This window comes from Sturnira hondurensis, unplaced genomic scaffold (genome assembly GCF_014824575.4).
Source record: "Sturnira hondurensis isolate 20B ecotype Veracruz unplaced genomic scaffold, ASM1482457v3 Scaffold0000167, whole genome shotgun sequence".
NCBI lineage: Eukaryota > Metazoa > Chordata > Mammalia > Chiroptera > Phyllostomidae > Sturnira > Sturnira hondurensis.
The window spans coordinates 5,538,493-5,556,363 of record NW_028072798.1 but is presented as its reverse complement, the minus strand read 5'-3'; the positions used below and the strand labels follow the sequence as shown (position 1 = coordinate 5,556,363).

The following is a 17,871-nucleotide window of genomic DNA, read 5'->3' as shown; positions in this document are numbered from 1 at the left end:
AGTTAAGACAAATAGGGAATAATCTTTGAAAGTCTAGGATTCTATATTCACAATGCTTTGAAAATGTTTCTAAATTTGTTTAAGACATTAAAAATGGAAGTTCCGGCAATGCACTAGGTTGTTATCGAAGCTGGGTCACTCAGAGCACAGCGGCCTCCCACTGTGAGTGTCCCTCGAAGTGCGCATGCGCGGTGAACTCTGCACGGGCCCTGCGGAACACGCGCAGTGGTGGCGTGTCGTAGTTTTCTAGCAATGTCAACGTGCTTTTGAGTTTGTCACATTTTTGTGCTCCGTGGCTCTAACATTCTGCCTAGTTTTTATCTTGTTTTCACATATGAAAGGTTATTTAACAGAATTAACAAGACACACCATGGCAATGGGAAAAAGAATCAACCTCAAATTGCCAGACACCGGATTTGGGGATGCGGGTTAGCAGAGTTTAGGGTAAGAATCAGATTGAAAGGTTCACCACCTCCACAAGAGTGACGTGAAAGCACGAAACCTTGTGGGAACCCCTCGAGCACAGTTAAGGTAGACCCTGGCCCTCGGGGTCCAGCAGATCCCAGTTCACGGTTTATTTCTGTAATAAAATGATAACACTGCTCAACCCCAGCAACCGTCCCTCGCTTTAAGGCAGATACTTTGGTGAGCCCTTTCTGTAAATTTTTACTTAATTCTCGAGAAAATTTTGTAGAGATAATATTTTTGAAAGGTTAGTTTTTCATCTTCAGGGGTGTTTCTTCTATCTTTTCTCCCACCTTCTAAACGCAGACCAGCAGCGCCCACTGCCTCAGGAGAGGACGGTGACAGGGCGCAGCAGTCACACCTTCCTGGCTGTGGGTTCCCAAGGCCAGAAGAACAGAGACCCCCGGTCCAGATGGAAGCCAGGGGTGAGAAAGAGCGCACAGGAGAGAGGAGGCGGGGCCTCTGTCGCTCCCGGCCCCGCCCCCACTCAGGGAGACGGGGAGACCGGGCAGCACAGAGCGGAGCCCAGCGAGGGCAGTGAGACCCGGAAGGGACTGTCCCCGGTGCCCAAGCCACAGTGCACCCCACAGTGCACCGGCAAACCGACTGGAGGGAAACAGCTGTGTCTGGTGTCAGGACAGAAAGTGCTGGAATTTCTGCAGAGAGAGCGCAATGGAGGCGAAATGGTTCCAGTCCCCTCGGGCACAGTGAGGAAGTGGTGGAGAGAACCAGCACAGGGCGGGTGCAGACCACAGGGCGAGTGACACCTGGGCCCTCTGCAGAGAGGTGACCTGGGGTGAAATGCGCCCCCATGGCATTACATAAATACCCCACCCACACGCTGTGCCTAACCCTGGGTAAGAAGGGCCTGTGAACTAAGACATTATAGTTCTACTTCCCCAATGGGACGGAAACATAATTTGTTACAAATTATCACAGAAAAATTAAGTTCTATTTTTTCCTCATCTGGATGGTATGATGGAAAATCGCACACAAGGTCATATTATTACTTACATTTTACAGATGAGGAAACTGAAGTATTAATAAGTTTCTAAAATAATGTAGCTGGACTGGTCTGGGGTTTAAACCCAGACTCCCAGTCTTCACGCTGTGTGCCCCCTACTGCGTTGCAACCCAGACTCCACAATCACACAAACTGACTTCCTCCAGCCACTGCATCGAAACTGAGACACAACAGATCCTCTTCTAAGTATCAAGCTCAAGGAAAGTCAAACACTAGTAAAAGAGCTACCCTGAAGCAGAGGAAAGTCACCAACTGCAAAATTAATTCCTTATGTGCATACATTCCCCACAAACAACAGTAATTATACAAAAGTACCTTTCATTAGAAATACTTAATGCCAAAAAGATACTATGAAGTCATTAGTATTTTAAATGTATCCATATTTTATTTTGACTTTAAGATTTTATTTATTTATTTTTAGAGGGGAAGGAGAGGAGAGAAGGACAGAAATATCAATGTATGGTTGCTTCTCATGAGTCCCCTGCTGGGAACTGGCCTGCAACCCAGGCCTGTGCCCTGACTGGGAATTGAACCGCGATTGTGTGGTTCGCAGGCCCACGCTCAATCCACTGAGCTACACCAGCCAGGGCAATTTTTTTACTTTAAATCATTGTTATTTTTTCAGTTACAGTTGACATACACTATTATTTTCAGGTATACAACCCAGCGACTACACAGTAGATGACTAAGTGGTCATCCCCACAATATCTGGTACCCCTCTGGCACCATGCACAGTTATTACAGTATCATTGACCACATTCCCTATGCTGTACTCTACATCCCCATGACTATCCTATAATATCCATACTTTATTAATAGCATAATCTACATATACTTTTTAAATAAGTATAAATTTTTAAAAGATTTTATTTATTCATTTTTAGGGAGGGGAAGGGAGGAAGAAAGAGAGGGAGAGAAACTTCAATGTGTGGTTGCCTCTCACGTGCCCCCCAGTGGGGACCTGGTCCACAACCCAGGCATGTGCCCTGACTGGGAATCAAACCAGCCACCCTTTGGTTTGCAGGCTGGCACTCAATCCACTGAGCCACACCTGCCAGGGCCATGATCTACATATATTTTTAAACAGTTACAAATGTGAAGAAGATACACAATCTGTAACAATATTTGCTCATTTCCATTTAAAGATCCCTGAAAACTCAGCAGCTGGGAATCCCTAATCTGGAATACAAACTCTGGGTGTTTCCAACCAAGCACACGGAACACTTCATACATTTTAACTAAACTGGCAACCTGAAATTGAAAGGAGCAGATTCGTTCTAACCATCCCAGGACCCTACACCAACAGGCACAGGGATCTGGAACAGACAGGCCCTAGAAGCAGACATCGGCACAGCACGTGCTGTCCACCGGCCCCTGAAGCAGCCCCAGGGGACCAGTCCCAGGCAGCATCTCAGACCCAGCCCAGGGGACTAGAGACACATTTCCTGCCCTGCGGGGGCAGTCAGCACAGTCAAGAACTCTTTCGAAGAGACCTCCAACTGCACGTTCTCATTTATTTAATGCCATTCTGTAATCCACTCAGGTGGAGAAATGACCCCCTTCTATGTTACAATGAATGCAAGTCAGAGTATTTAACTAGCATTTATCTCTACATAAAGTTTTCAAACTGTGGCCTCTTTACTGATTTAAATTCACTTTCACTCTTAAGTTCCCAATGACAGTGAATGCAGGAGAACAGATTACAAAATTATTCCTGACTCCAAACCCTGTGCTACCACGGCAACTGTAACATTTAATGGGAGATTAAAGTGTCTGTTTCTGTTAGACTATAAAGTCTCAGAGCATAGGAAAATGTGCGTGCATTGTTGACGTACAGTACTTGGAAGTTCTGGAGAGAGCCTGTTTATAGGGGGAAAAAACTTCTGATTTTTAGCAGAATATTTAACATTTCCCATAAATATCCTCTGGCATTTACATATAATAACATCCTCATGTTAACCACAGACCATGAAAATGAAAAGTAGTCCTAGTTTTTAAAAGACTGGGTTTACACAAATAACACAGATTATCTGAATTATAAGATAATTCAGAAACAGGATTCTCTTACATAATAATCCCCCTAGTGAATGAAGAATCGTGCTCACAGCCACTTTGAAAGAGCACGTATCACACAACGCAAACAAACGCTGGCTGACGACCGGGAAGCGTGATGACACAACTGCATGGCAGGCCTCCCGGCCGACAGAGGCAACAGGCAGAGGAGTGACCAGCCGCAGCTGCCTGGCCCCCGTGGCAAGTACAGACCCCAACAGTGTCAGGTCACGCTGCATAGGCTGCACGTGACCGATCAACACGATACAGAACAGCTGACGAGAAACTAACAGCTTCTATGAGACGCTGCCAATATTCTGACTCTTGTCATCACTTGAACCCAGTGAGAATGGAGAGTCCTGTAAACAAGAAACAATATTCACTGCACACATCCTGGCGCCCACCCATTTTATACTCCACAGATTCCAAGGATGAACAAAGGACAGAACCAGCTTCTTTCTTTCCTGTTCTTTTCTCATCTTTCACTATGGCGGCCCTCAGAGCGTGGTCCCAGCCCGTCAGCACCAGCCCAGAGAAATGTACTCTGGGCTCCAGCTCCTGAATCAGAAACTCTACGGCGGAGACCAGCCACCTGTGGTGCAAGAGGCTCGGGGCAGGGGACGGGGCTGCAGCTGGGGCACCACGGCTCTCTCCTTAATGCCTGACACGCAGGAAACACGAGCACCTAAAACACTGATGCACTTTAGTAAGACTCCAATTTCCCTCTTAGATGGAAGCTTATTCCCATTTCATAACCTTCCTTTAAGAGAGATTCCCAGCGAGTCGGAGCAGAGGGCACTTGGGGAGGGGATATTTAATACTTGCATTTTCGGGAATCACCACCTATCACTTTGATAATACAAACTACAGGAAGAGCATGTTTTTACTTAACAGAAAGGGGATGGGTTTTAAGACAGTAGATATAGTCATAAAGACTAGTCCAGAAGTGGCCTTTAAGTATCAGAATTTATAAAAAAAAATAAGAAGAAACTCCGTAAATGCTGGCATCATCTTGGCTTTAAATGATTAAGACGGCCCAATCTAATGTAACTACAGCACCCTGAAGGCTACTGATTTTCTAGCTTTGGGGGATTTCTGGTTATAAGGACACTGAACATGCTTTACGTAATTACCTGGCAATGACGACCACAAGACAAAGTCTGACACATCAACAAAAAGGCTGTGAAAGTCTTACAATTAACTCTTGACTCTAAAATCTTATGAAGGTGGGGAAAGTACAGAAATGGTTTAAAAAAAACACTGCCACTGACCCACGAAGGCTTAGCTGCCCCCCCCCCGCCCCACCCCCGAGAGAAGGGCTTCGGAGAGGCAGGTGAGCTTACAACTGTGTTTAGAAAGCAGCCGTTTTTAAGACTTTCAGGTTTAATGCTGCTTATTAGTAATGTTAATACTGTTTTTAATTATTTTAAAAAGTGAAAAAATAGTTTTTATACTTTGGAAGAAGTAGGAAAATACAGTGCTTAAATAAAATAGATCTCTAAGTTTCTATCTGTAATCCTGAATTCACTAGCATTTTTGTATTTTTCTGTTGACATGCTACTTACTAATTAAAGGCACTAATTAAAAGCATTTTTTCATCTTAGTATAATTCAAAACAAATTAATAGAAGGTGGGTAAGTTTGGGAATCTGCTTTAGATGCCTGGTTAGTGACAAGAAGTTTTTTAATTAAAAAAAAAATGAACCTATTTTCTTCCTTATTACTGAGACAATAAATATTTATTACTTAAAATCTTGAGAATACAAAACAGGCTGAGAGCTGAAAAAGAAGTTGCTAAGTGCAGCCTCCGTGAGGTGGACTCCCGCTGTTAACGTACACGCACACCTCCGTTTTCAAGCCCTCTTCTGCGAGTTTGCGCTAGGAAATACTAGAACGTTTTATGCTGGCATTCAGCTGGTACATTTCAAACAGCTCTTCCATCCTCACTTCCGGCGTGAAGAGGCACAGAGGAGCCGCTGAAATGTCTGCTGCCCACACCACCTGGGGCTCTGCAAGACAGAGACCCGACTCTGACGTGCTGAGTATTTTAAAGAGACTGATGTGACAGAATGTTTAAATCATTCACTGAGTGGATTACAGAAAAAGTAACGTTTCAAGACTCAGCTCCCCCGAGCTTGCTGGCACGAGGGGCGTGGGAGCCCCAGGGCCAGGCGGGAGGCCCACGCTCCTCCAGGATGAGCGACACTTCTGGGAACTGCACTGGAGGCTGAGCCTTTCAGGTGACATCCCACTGTGGAGCTGAGGACCTGACACTGAGCTGCTCAGATTCAAATGAAGAAGCCAGTGAATGAGGGGCAACGGTTCCCAGAATAAAGCTGCACCTTTCACCCTCATTAACTCATCCCTAAAGTGACACATCTCTGTGACTCAGTAAACCACCACGCGCAGGCAACTTTTAGATCCCGCCTCCTCAGGTAATACGACTACCTGACTCACCTTTCAGACACTAAAAATAACTTAAAAGGACTGAGTCATATGGATAACATCCTTAAGCAGTGCACTTGCAATGCCTGAAAATGAATCAATGGGCTGAATCTATCAGCTGTGTTTTTGAGAGTCAAGGGGGGAACAGGGTGAGAGAAGTACCAGTTAGAAAGTGAAATGCCCACAGTCTGTTATTTTTATCCTCACCCGAGGACATTTTTTCACTGCTTTTTAAGGAAACAGAGAGAGAGAAAGGAAGGGGAGAGAGAGAGAAACATCGATATGAGAGAGAAGCATCGACTGGTTGCCTCCCGCACACACCTGAGCCAGGGACTGCATGATGTACCCGGACTGGGAATCGAACCCAAACCTCTCGGTTCCCAGACAATGCTCCTACCCACTGAGCCACACCAGCCAGGGCACTGCCTGTTATTCTGATTGCTTGACTCCAGGTTTGGTTTCAACTAAAATGCTGAACAACTTTGTCTTTTCACTTTTCTCCCCCAAAACCGACTAGCCCTATGCGTGCACATCTTCCTCCCCTTCCCAGTCTGTGGCGATACAGGTGCGCCAACTTGGTTTTGTTCTGGCAAACATGGCAGGCCGATACGCTAGTCACCACCAGACAGAGGCACTGAAGGGCTGAATGAAACACTAAAAGCAAAAGACACGCACACAGACGCCGTTGAAAAGACACTGCGGAGTCAGCACGCAGGAAAGGCTGAGAGCAGACATCCAGGGAGGAAAACCACGTGCGGAGACAGGTTCTACCCCAGGGGCCTCCTCCAAACCCCAGTGGCCGAGAGTCTGGGTGGGTGATCCGAAGGCTATATGGGAGAAGGGCAGGCCTCCCATGTGGAGCTAGAAGGGGGGACCCCAACAGGACCCCAATATAAGGGCAAAAGGGAAGAACCTGTTGTGCAGAGAAACACCATCACTGACACAGGGGAAGAGATCAGGGATTTCCCCTGAGTCCGAGTCCGTGTTTATGCTGCCCAGTACAGCTGGGAAAACATCAGCTAGGACTAAAGTTAGAATGACCCCAAGAGGGGGTGTCCCCAGGAGACTGGCATACACAAATACACAGAGACACAGTCTCTACGCAGTAACTTCAATTCAGGTCTGAAAATTCCCTCAGGTGAAGTTCCATGGAAAATGAGCAACTCACAGAAAAAAAGTAAAATAAAATCATAAAACATAAGAAAACAAGGTACCACGAGTGAGAACGAGGAGAAGAAAGAGATGGCTAAATCAGACTTCACATACTAGAATTACCAGACCCAAACTATAAATGTTTACTACACTTAAGTGAAGCTTTAAAATGAGGAAAGAAGGAGGGACTATAAAGAATGACCGACCAAGCAGACTGGAGATAGAACCAAATACGATTCTAAAGTCAGAACAGCACTAAAAATGAAAGAGCAGATTATCCCCAACTGAAAAAAGAACAGTGAACTGGAAGTAGGAGTCGAAGAAACTACCCAGAATGCAGCACAAAGGAAAGGCACCAGGCTGAGCGTCAGGAAGCTGCAGGTCTGCGGGGATCTGAAAAAATTCTCTGAGTTTCAAATTAGTATTATCTTCCAAGTGTCTTGAACTTAAAAAAAAAGATTTTATTTATTTATTTTTAGAGAGAAGGGAGAGAAACATCAATGTGTGGTTGCCTCTCATGCACCCCCGCCCCCACTGAGGACCTAGCTGAAACCCAGGCAACGTGGAGTTTCACGTCCACGCCCACCAGAGTCCCAGGTGGAGAGAAAGGGGCGGAGGAGGCAACGTTCACAAAACAGCCACCACGGCAACTTTCTACCACTGTGCTCTTCCCAGCACAGGAGCCGTTAGCCGCATGTGGCTACTTAAATTAAAAATAAAAACGAAGTCCCTCAGTTGCGTTAACCACATGTGGCAGACGGCCGCCACATGGTCCTGTGCAGACGGGCACCTGCAGCATCACGGAGGTTCCGCTGAGCCGCGCTGCCCCGGAGCGCCCGGGAGCCCCAGCTGGGTGAGCACAGTCCCTCGTGGACACACCACAGCGAAGCTGCAAAATGCTGAGGACACGGAGACGGTCCTCACAACAGGCGGAGGGAAGAGCTGGACCATCTACACAGGAACCGTCTTAGACGGCTACTTCTTTGCAGTAACTCTGAGATCTGGGAGGAAACAGGGGATAACAACCTCAAATGTGCCAAGAGAAAATATTATCCACCTAGGAAACTACATTTCAAGAATAAAGCAAACTTCATTTTCACACATAAGGGATTTATCAACAACAAATCTTCCCTGATAGAAACTCGAAAGAATTCATTTTTGACAGAAGGAAAATCATGTCAGAAGAAAACTGGGATGTAAAAAGGAAGAGGCAAAAAATGCAGTAAAATGTAATGAAATTTAAATAAACATTAACTGTATAAAAAGCAAAACCCCCATCTATTTGTGGTGGAAAACAGAGACTGCAACCACCAGGCAGTAACTGGCTACTTGGGGGTAGACGGCTGCAGTTCAGAACCCAAATGTCTTTTCCCCTCAGGACGTTGAATAATTTCAGTCTTTAACTGAGAAACAGTAACATACAGGCCATGATAACCACTGGGAAAAAAAAAGGTCACACATGGGACAAACCTTCCAACAGTTGAGAAGGAAAAAAATAGTAAAATAAGAAAGGAGGGGGGGGAATCCTCAATCTGCAAGATGATAGCCGGAAATCCAAACATATCAGTAAACACTAATAAAAGCAGAGAAAACACTCTGGCTACAAAGACTGCAGACTAGATAAAAAGGTAAAATTCAGCTACAGCCTTTAATATACCAGACACATATTTACCAAAAGAAAGCTAGTGAAGTAACATTAATTTTAGACAAATGGTCTTTTTTAAAAAGTGTATTATAAAGAACATTACTTCATAATGATAAAAAGTTCAAGTCATACCCTGGCTGGTGTGGTTCATTGGACTGAGCACAGGCCAGTGAACCAAAGGGCCATGGGTTCGATTCCCTGTCAGGGGACATGCCTGGGTTTCGGCTAGGTCCTCAATGGGGGCAGGGGTGCATGAGAGGCAACCACACATTGATGTTTCTCTCCTTTCTCTCTAAAAATAAATAAATAAAATCTTTTTTTAAAGTTCAAGACACTTGAAAGATAATACTAATTCGAAACTCAGAGAATTTTTTTCAAATCCACCATTTTAACATGTCTGACAAGCAGACAAAAGGTGACTTAGATACACCAGCGTTTATAAGGGTGCAGATGTGAAAGGCGTAATTAGTACGTTCAGTCTAGTGGGCACACTCAAAATACACATGTGTGTATCAGTCAGGGAACACGTGCATTATGCACAGGTGGCACATTTCTGATCATATTATGCAAGGTACAAAGTTAGCCTCAACAAATTTTCAAGTATAATATTACTATCAACCAGATTCCCTGATCACGATGCAATTATTAACAAAAAGGTAAACAGAAAAACCCTATACTTTAAAAAATGGTGGAGTGTGTGAATGCTGCGCTTGCCTCCTCCCACAACCCCGTCCAAACTATAGCTAAACCGCAGCACAGTCACCACCGAGAGCCACCTGAAGTAGGCTGAACAGAACTAAGGACACACAGAAGAAGTCCTGCTGAGACCCGCGGGAGGGGTAGAGACATACAATTGGGAGGAGAATTCCGGCAGCAGAGGTCACCCCTGAGGAACGAGGGGTCCCAGCCCCACACCAGAACCCCCAACCTCAGTGCCAGGGAGAGAAGTCCCCAGAGCTTCTGGCTGTGAAAACCAGCATGGAGTGTGGCTGAGAGAGACTGAGGGCTTCTGAAGCCCCAGGCAGTCCTCTTAAAGGGACCATGCACAGACTTACTAGGACTCACTCGCTCTGAGCTCCTGCACTGGGGCAGCAGCTCCAAGGGAGCCAGGGGCACGTGAAGGAAATGAATTGTCTGGCTTTAGGGCAAGGGCTGGAGGGGAAGCTTTCTCCCAGACAGAAATGCTGGCAGAGGCCATTGTTTCCGAGTCCTCCCACAATCCGGCCTGCATACTGGCCATACCTGAGTCTCTGTCAACCTCGTAACACTGTTTGCCCTGCCCTGGTGATTCCCTGAGGCCCCACCCCATCCAACTTTCAGGCCCACCCAGGCCACTTCCAGCAGCTTTTCTACACAAATGGCCTGCCTTGGCTCATGCTGAGGACTTTCCTAAAATCTCTCAAAGGTTCACAAACCCCAAACAAGCAGCTGGTCTAGGTGTGCCCCTTACCTCTTGCTAAGCAGCCACAAGCCCAACACTAGAGGCAGCTGACCTCAATGTACAGCTTAGCCTCTCCCAGGTGCCTTAGGCAAGCCCAGCCCCAGTGGCAACCACCTGCAGATCACCTAGTTGCTCACACTGAGTGGCCCTGGGCACAGCACAGGCAGCAGCTGACCTGGGCCTGCACCAAGAGGCCCCAGCACCAACTCACCCAGTGGCTAGAGTCAGACCTCCCTCCCCACCGAGAGCATCACCCAACCCTCCCCACAAATGACACACCAGAGGGGCAGACTCAGCAGTCACTGGAGCCTCACAAGAGTGACTCCTGCTCCACAGAGTCAGCTCCTCCCCTGGAGTCACGGTCAGTCCTCACAACTGTCAGCCAACTGACATGCCAACAGGAATCGAGGCTCAACTGTATCGGGGGGCTCACACAACAAACGCACCTGGTGCACCTGGCTCAGGTAAGCAGGCAGGCTGTGCTACCAGACCCCACAGGACATCTACTAAAAAAACCCACTCTACCAAGACTAGGCGACATAACGGCTCTACTTAACACACAGAGACAAACACAGGGACGCAGAGTAAACGAGGAGACCCAAAAAACATGTCCCGGAGGAAAGGACAGAACAGAGCTCCAGAAAAAGACCTAAACAAAGCGGAGACAAGCAGTCTACCAGACGCGGAGTTCAAAACACTGGTTGTAGGGACGCTCAATGATCTCCGTGAGAACTTCACCAAGAGTCAGGAAACATAAAAATGGAGATGAAAAACATAAAAAAGAACGAGTCAGAAATGAAGAACACAATAACTGAAATGAAAAATACATTATAGGGACTCAACAGTAGATTAAATTAAGCAGATGATCAAATCAGCAATTTGGAAGATAAGGGAGCAGAAAACATCCAACCAAAACAGCAAAAAGAATCTAAAAGTTGAAGATAGTTTAGGGGGCCTCTGGGACACCGTCAAGCATTCCAATATTCACAGCACGGGGTGCCACAAGGGGAAGACAGCAACAAACAGAAAACCTGTCTGAAGAGATAATGACGGAAAACTTCCCTGACCTGGCCAGGGAAACGTACACGCAAGCCCAGGAAATGCAATGAGTCCCAAGAAAGGTGAGCCCCAAAAGGCCCACATCAGGGTACACCATGCCTGAAACCCCAAAGAGAGAATCTTAAAAGCAGCAAGAGAAAAGCCGTTACCTACAGAGGAGTTCCCATGAGACTGCCAGCTACTTTCTCAACAGAAACTTTTGTAGGTGAGAAGGGACTGGCATGAAACATTCAAAGTGATGAAAACCAAAGACTTATACCCAACATAACTCCACCCAGCAAAGCTATCAAAAAGAGCTTCTCAGACCAGAAACACTTAAAGGCATTTATCACCACTAAACCAGTACTACAGGAAATGTTAAAGGGGCACCTTTAGGAAGGAAAACAGATGAAAAATATAAATAACAAAATGGCAATAACTACCTATCAACAGTTACTGTGAATGCAAATGGATCACCACTCCCATCAAACAGCACAGGGTGGCTGAGTAGATAAGACAAGACCCTCCCTCGAGTATGCTGCCCACAAGAGACTCACTTCAGATCCAAAGACACACAGACTGAAAGTAAAGGGAGAGAAAAAGATATTTCATGAAAGCAGAAATTTAAAGAAAAGCTGGGGCAGCAATACTTACACCAGACAGAACAGACTTTACAGCAAAGGCTATGACAGGGGACCAAGAAGGCCTCGGCAACCCCACCCCTGGTCTTCACCCGAAGAAGCAACCCAAAACTCTAATCAAGAAGACACATCCACCCAGATGCTCACAGCAGCATTACTTCCAACAGCCAAGCTACGGAAGCAACCTGAGTGTCCATCACTAGATGAACGGATAAAAAAGTGGTCCATATATTCGATAAAGTGTGACTCAGCCATAGAAAAGAACGAAATCTTAGCATTTTCGACAACATGGATGGATCTAGAGGGTATCATGCTAAGTGAAATGTCAGAGAAAGACAAAGACCACATGATTTCACTTAGATCTGGAATCTAAAAATAAATGAACAAACAAAACAGAAACAAACTCACAGATACAGAGAACATTTTGACAGTTGCCAGATGGAGGTTGGGAGAATGAGTGAGAAAGGCGAAGGGATTCTGAAGTACAAATTGGTAGTTACGAACAGTCATGGGGATGTAAAGTACAGGATAAGAAATATAGTCAATAATATCGTAATAACTATGCATGGTGTCAAATGGGTACTAGATTTATTAGGGTGATCACTTTGTAAGTCGTATAAATGTCTAATTACTATGTTGTACACCTGAAACTAATATAATACTGTATGTGAACAGTCTTTAACTGAAAAATTTTAAATTATTTAAAAAATAAAATACTCAGCCTTGGCTGGTGTGGCCGAGTGGATTGAGCACCAGCCTGCGAACCACAGAGTCACGGATCGGGTTGCAGGCCAGGTCCCTGTAGGGGGCGTGTGAGAGGCAAACACACACCGATGTTTTCCTTCTCCTCCTCCTCCCTCCTTTCCCCTCTGTCTAAAAATAAAATAAATAAAATCCCTTTTTTATAAAAAGGCTACTGTTTTAAAAAATAAAACACTCAAAAAAACTGAACACATTTCTAACAACTGGTGGGTTAAATCTTTTCAAAGTTTCAGAAGTATGAAACTTGTCCCAATTACCTTAAAACATTAGAATGAACTTCTCATGGAATCACTAATAGAAGTGAGTTGTCATATCTGAGAAACATCGTTAATACCTAAGCTACAAGTGTGTATTTTCCCTGTGTTTACTACAGTGCACAATTAAGTGAACAGAAGCTTGCAGTCGGAGTTTCCTCTCAGCCTCTTATCTCACTGGAACATCTTTTCGCTCCTTCAAACTGGAGAGAGAGGCACTGGGGCCAGACGAGTCAGCGTTCCTTTGGGTAATAACAGCTCAGCAAGAGCCTGGGTCCGTGCTGATCACAGAGGCTGCCAAGGAGAGCGAAGACACAGCACCACCCCCTGGGGCTGACGGCACCCTAAACGCCTGTTCGTAGGAACACACCTTAAATGGCAGTAGGGATATATGTGACCCTGTCACCAGGGTCAGGCAGATCAGGAATGCGTTCCAGACGGAAAGTGAGGGAAGCGAGGCCCTGAACTGAGACAGAATGTATGAAAAGAAGGTACCGGGGGAAAGGCCAGAGACCAGCATTCCAGAAAATAAAAAACAGCATATGCAAAGTTACAAAGTGTTAGGTGGGCAATTAAAGTAAAACTAATTCAATTTTCCGATGGTCAATATAAAAACAGGGAGTAGTGCCCTGGGCAAGTGACTGCTGGTTGGAGTGTCCTGTACACCGAAAGGTTGCGTCAGGGCACATAAGAGAAGCTCACGCTCTCTCTCTCAAAATCAATAAACATATCCTCAGGTGAGGATTATAAATAAGTAAATAAAATAAAAACAGGGAGCAGAAGAAAACTTTGTAGAAATTTTTATGCTTTCTAATCTATTCCTTGTTTATTATGAAATTGGTTTATCTTTCTACCGTCACAGAATTTTTCCTGGACTATACCGAAGCCTTGCAGACAGTCTACTAAGTCTTTTAAAAATACTGTTACAAAAATTTAAAAGGTTAGCATTTTCCATGCTCTTTTTCAAAAAACTCTCAAAACCAACTGTAACCCTGAACGCTCTTTAGAAAGCCATTTCTATTCTTTTTTTTTTCAGATAGAGGTTTTTGCCCAGGAGAGACCACAAAGTTTGCTTTCTACACCGTCCCCTGTAATGATTATCATAGACACTTCTGAGTAACTAACTCACTGATTTCCTAGCAGTATTTCAATATTCCATCCCCACTCAATTCTACCACATAAGCAGTATAACACAAATGTGTAACTTTAGACATTTGAACTGGAAAGAAAAGTTAAAAAAAAAAAAGCCCGAGGAACTCTTAGAATCTTGTTATAATGGTTTCCTCTAAAAGTGACTAGGTAAGCACAAAAGGATGCAGTCAGTGACCAAAGGTTAACTTTGAAATGGAAATGACAACTAAGTTGTACAGCTACAGATTAGCTCTCATTAACTATTTTCTTTATGTGCCTTTTGATAATTATGGGCCAAAAACTTTTCTTTCTCAAGATTTAATAAATAAAACTTAATTTACCCCTAAGTTCACCATACGACTGTGTCAGAACATGCCCTTCCGAAGCTTCGAACAGAAGACTCTGCCACTCACATCAGCCTTTCCCTGCATTTGTTAAAGGGGACCAAACTGGTCCCCAAGGACACAGCTGAATCCAGCACGCTGGCTGTCCACCAGAATCAAGGGACAGACCATCGACCCCTTTAAAATATGCAGGTACTGACCGACTTTCTGGGGCAGTGAAGAACTGACCAATTCAAATTTTTTCTCAAATATAATTTCTCTTCTGACCAGAAAAGTTTTTTAAAAATCATGACAGTTAGAAGTGTCTCTTCAAGAAAACATAGAAGAACAATATATAAGGAAATTGTATCCAGAGAACCAAAGCCACTCTCATTGATAAATTCAAAGGGAAACCAAACACCGCCTAAAATATCCAGGCACTGTACTTATTTGTCATCACTTACTACGCATGCCTGAGTGCCAGGTGAAGTCAATTTTATAAAAAGCTGGATGAAAGTGTGCTCTCCCCACATACCCAATTACAGAAGGGGGGGGGGGACAAAGCCCAAACCACTCAGATGTTGGTAAGGGCGGAGGTATGGGTGGCAGGTGCAGGGGAGCCAAGAAGGACAGCGCTACTCCCTGGGAACAACTGAAAAATAAATATCAAAAACCAACTGAGTTTGGTTTTTGATACAAAAATCACCAGGAAGCAGGAAAACCAGAAAACTGAGACAGGGTCCTGTTTTTTATTATGTGCTTCCTTGCGCTTCCTTTTTCAAAAAAAACGGAAGTGGTTTGTCACTGCCACCCCCCCCCCCCCCAAGAAATGGGTCCCATGTGGAATGCTGATTAGAAAGGTCACAGAAACTAAAAGCCAGAGTCACTGGACTGCGTCTTCAGAGCGGGGGCAGACCACCCAGAGGAAGTGCTGACGCATGCTCTGAGGCTCGTATTCCGTGAGCACACGTGCAGCTCAGGTTGAGCACCACCATTATTAGCACTGTTCTCTATTTTAGGGAAAAATTAAGTTCAGGGGCACCTGTCGAATAGAATTTTCACGACCTATTCTTGCACCACTTGCTAAGCTGGGCCCCTCTGACAGGGCAGTGCCGGTAGCATGCACTGTAGCCCAGAACGAGAAATACCACAGCACCGGCCACCACCAAATAGGTGTCTCCCACACACAGCCCCGAAGGTTGCAAGATGAGTGTAGAGCACGACCGTATAACCTGTAATTTCCGGAATGTGTGGCAAGTAACCTCAAAATCAAATTTCCTTAGAAATCCTTAGCTTGAGTTCAGTTTTTTTTTTAAATCAACACAAAATTATACGCGTTTTGAAAAGGAAGCAAGTTCTATAACATCTGATAAAACAAAGAAAGAGCACAGGCAACAATATTTTAACAAGTGGCAGCAGGCAATAGGTTCCTTGGAGAATAATCTCTATTTAAAAAAAAATAAACACTGCATCTAGAGAGTTTCTGAGCACAAAACTTAACAAATGACATCAGCCAATCTGATCTTGCAATGGGACTTCAAAATTCTTACGACTTTCTTAAGTTATCTCTCTAACCAAAACCCAACAACAAAAGTAAGGTTTTCACCACGCCAAAAGGAACTTGGAGATTTCAAACATGAATACGAAAGAGGGTGCTGACGTTCAGAAGGTATTATTACAAAAACCACCTGCAAAGTCAATCTATCCATCACAATCTATCAAACCACAGGACTAGTGGAGGGGGGTAGTGTCCTCACTGCATAGCCCAGGCTTCTCCCAGTTACACCCAGAACTAAGGAAAACGGCCCAGGAACGGGCGCGTGGAAAAGTGACTTGGGCAGACTCAGCTGGCGAAGAGTGACCAGCAATTCCACAAGCGATACCCTAAAATAAGCAAGACACCACTGCTGGCCAATAACCAAGCACGAGTCCAAGTTCCACCACGTAATTCGGGCCTGGGCCTTTTTCAGGCAAACGCGTTGTTGAAAGCACAGTCATTTCCCACTTCGTATTTTATTCACGCTGGAAATACCATTCAAACTGAAAAAGCAGCAAAACAAAAGGGGGAAAAAACAAAAAGAAAAAAAAAGAAGGAAATGGAAGCGCGGGGCGTTCAATTTGCGTGTTCCGTCCCTCGGAGCTGGGCCTGAACTTAAAACGTCCGGTCCTCGCCGGCGGGGGTCGGGCCCCCAAACCGGCCGGCGTGTGGGGGTCGCAGCCCGGGCCGAGGGAGGGGACGCTCCTGTCCGCGGCGGCCGGACGTGCGGGACTGTGCGGAGTGGACACCGCTGGGGACTTGATCGCGGTCCCGCGAGGGCCGGGGCGGCTGCTCGCAGCGAGCCGGGGCTGCGGGAACTTTCCCTCCCTCGGCCCGGCCGCAGCCCCAGCTCCGGCGCAAACTTTGCAAACGGCGCCGCTCACGCGCGGGGTCCCGCCCCGAGACCCTCCCGCGCCTCCAGCCCGGTCCCGAACGCTCTGGCCCCGCGTGACCCGAGCTCCGGGTTTCGGGGACCCCGGGGCCGGCCCCGACCCAACCCGCGCCGCCCGGGGGCCGAGGGGCCGCCAGGGCCTGCGCCGCGCACCCCTCACCTTGGTGGCCATGGCGGGCGGATCCCCGGCCCGGGACGGCCAGCTGCTCTCCCGAGCCGCGCGGTCGGCCCGAGGCGGGCAGGCGACGCTGAGGGCGGCTGCGGATGGGCCCCGGCGCGGCGGCAGCTGCGCCTCGGCCCCGAGTGTGGGCGCTCGGCGACTCCGGCCGCCGCCCGCTCCGCCAGTTCCTGAAACTCCCTGGCTGCGCGGCCCCCGCCCCCGCCGCCGAGCCTCCCATGGACCGCGGCGCGCGCGGCGGCCGGCGGAAGCGCGCCCGGTGCCCAGGGCCGGCCCGGCCTCCGCGCCCGCTCCCCGCCCCCGCCGGAGCCTCCGCCCCGGGCCGCGCCTCCGGCGCCCTTTGTCCCGGCGCTCGGGGTCGCGTCGCGGGGTCGGGCCTGCGCCCGGGTCCCCGCCCCCGCCGAGCTGCCCGCGGAAACGTTCGGCGCGGGGAGGACGCCCGGGGGGGAGCCCCCTGTCGGGCCCGAGTCCCGACCGCCCCCCTGGCGACCGCACCGCACTCGGCCGCCCGAGGGGGGCTGCGTGGGGCTCGAAGCTGAGGGTACGTCTCCGTCCCCTGGGCGGGGAGCTTTGGCCCTGGTCGGCAGTGCTGTCGGGCCGGTTAGGCCCTGGGCTGAGTGAAATGAGTGGGAAATAAACAGCCAGGACCGAGAGGAGCTATGGCTGCCCGGTTCGACCGGCCCTTCCAGAAGGTTCTGCCTGGAGTTCGCATCAGCTGGAACTTCATTTGCACTTGCGCCATTAACCTCCTTCTGCACTTTTCATCAATTTCAAAATGCCCCGCGCCTCCCAGAGGGTTGAAGGAGACACCACTAAATATCCTGAGGTGGACTGAAAGTGAGAGGTCTAAAATTTTCCACATTTCTGTGAAAATGTTTTTCTTCCTTGTTGG

General features: G+C 47.1%; 1 protein-coding gene across 1 annotated transcript in view; it reads right to left on the bottom strand.

Annotated features, from left to right (window-relative positions):
* SNX9 (sorting nexin 9) overlaps positions 1-17,214 on the bottom strand; it is an 85,998-nt gene extending 68,784 nt beyond the window's left edge. The window contains exon 1 of the mRNA XM_037054889.1: positions 16,962-17,214. Coding sequence (XP_036910784.1) covers positions 16,962-16,973 — 12 coding nt within the window. The 5' untranslated portion in view covers positions 16,974-17,214. The remainder of the gene's footprint in view (positions 1-16,961) is intronic.
* Between the last annotated feature and the right edge of the window lie 657 nt (positions 17,215-17,871).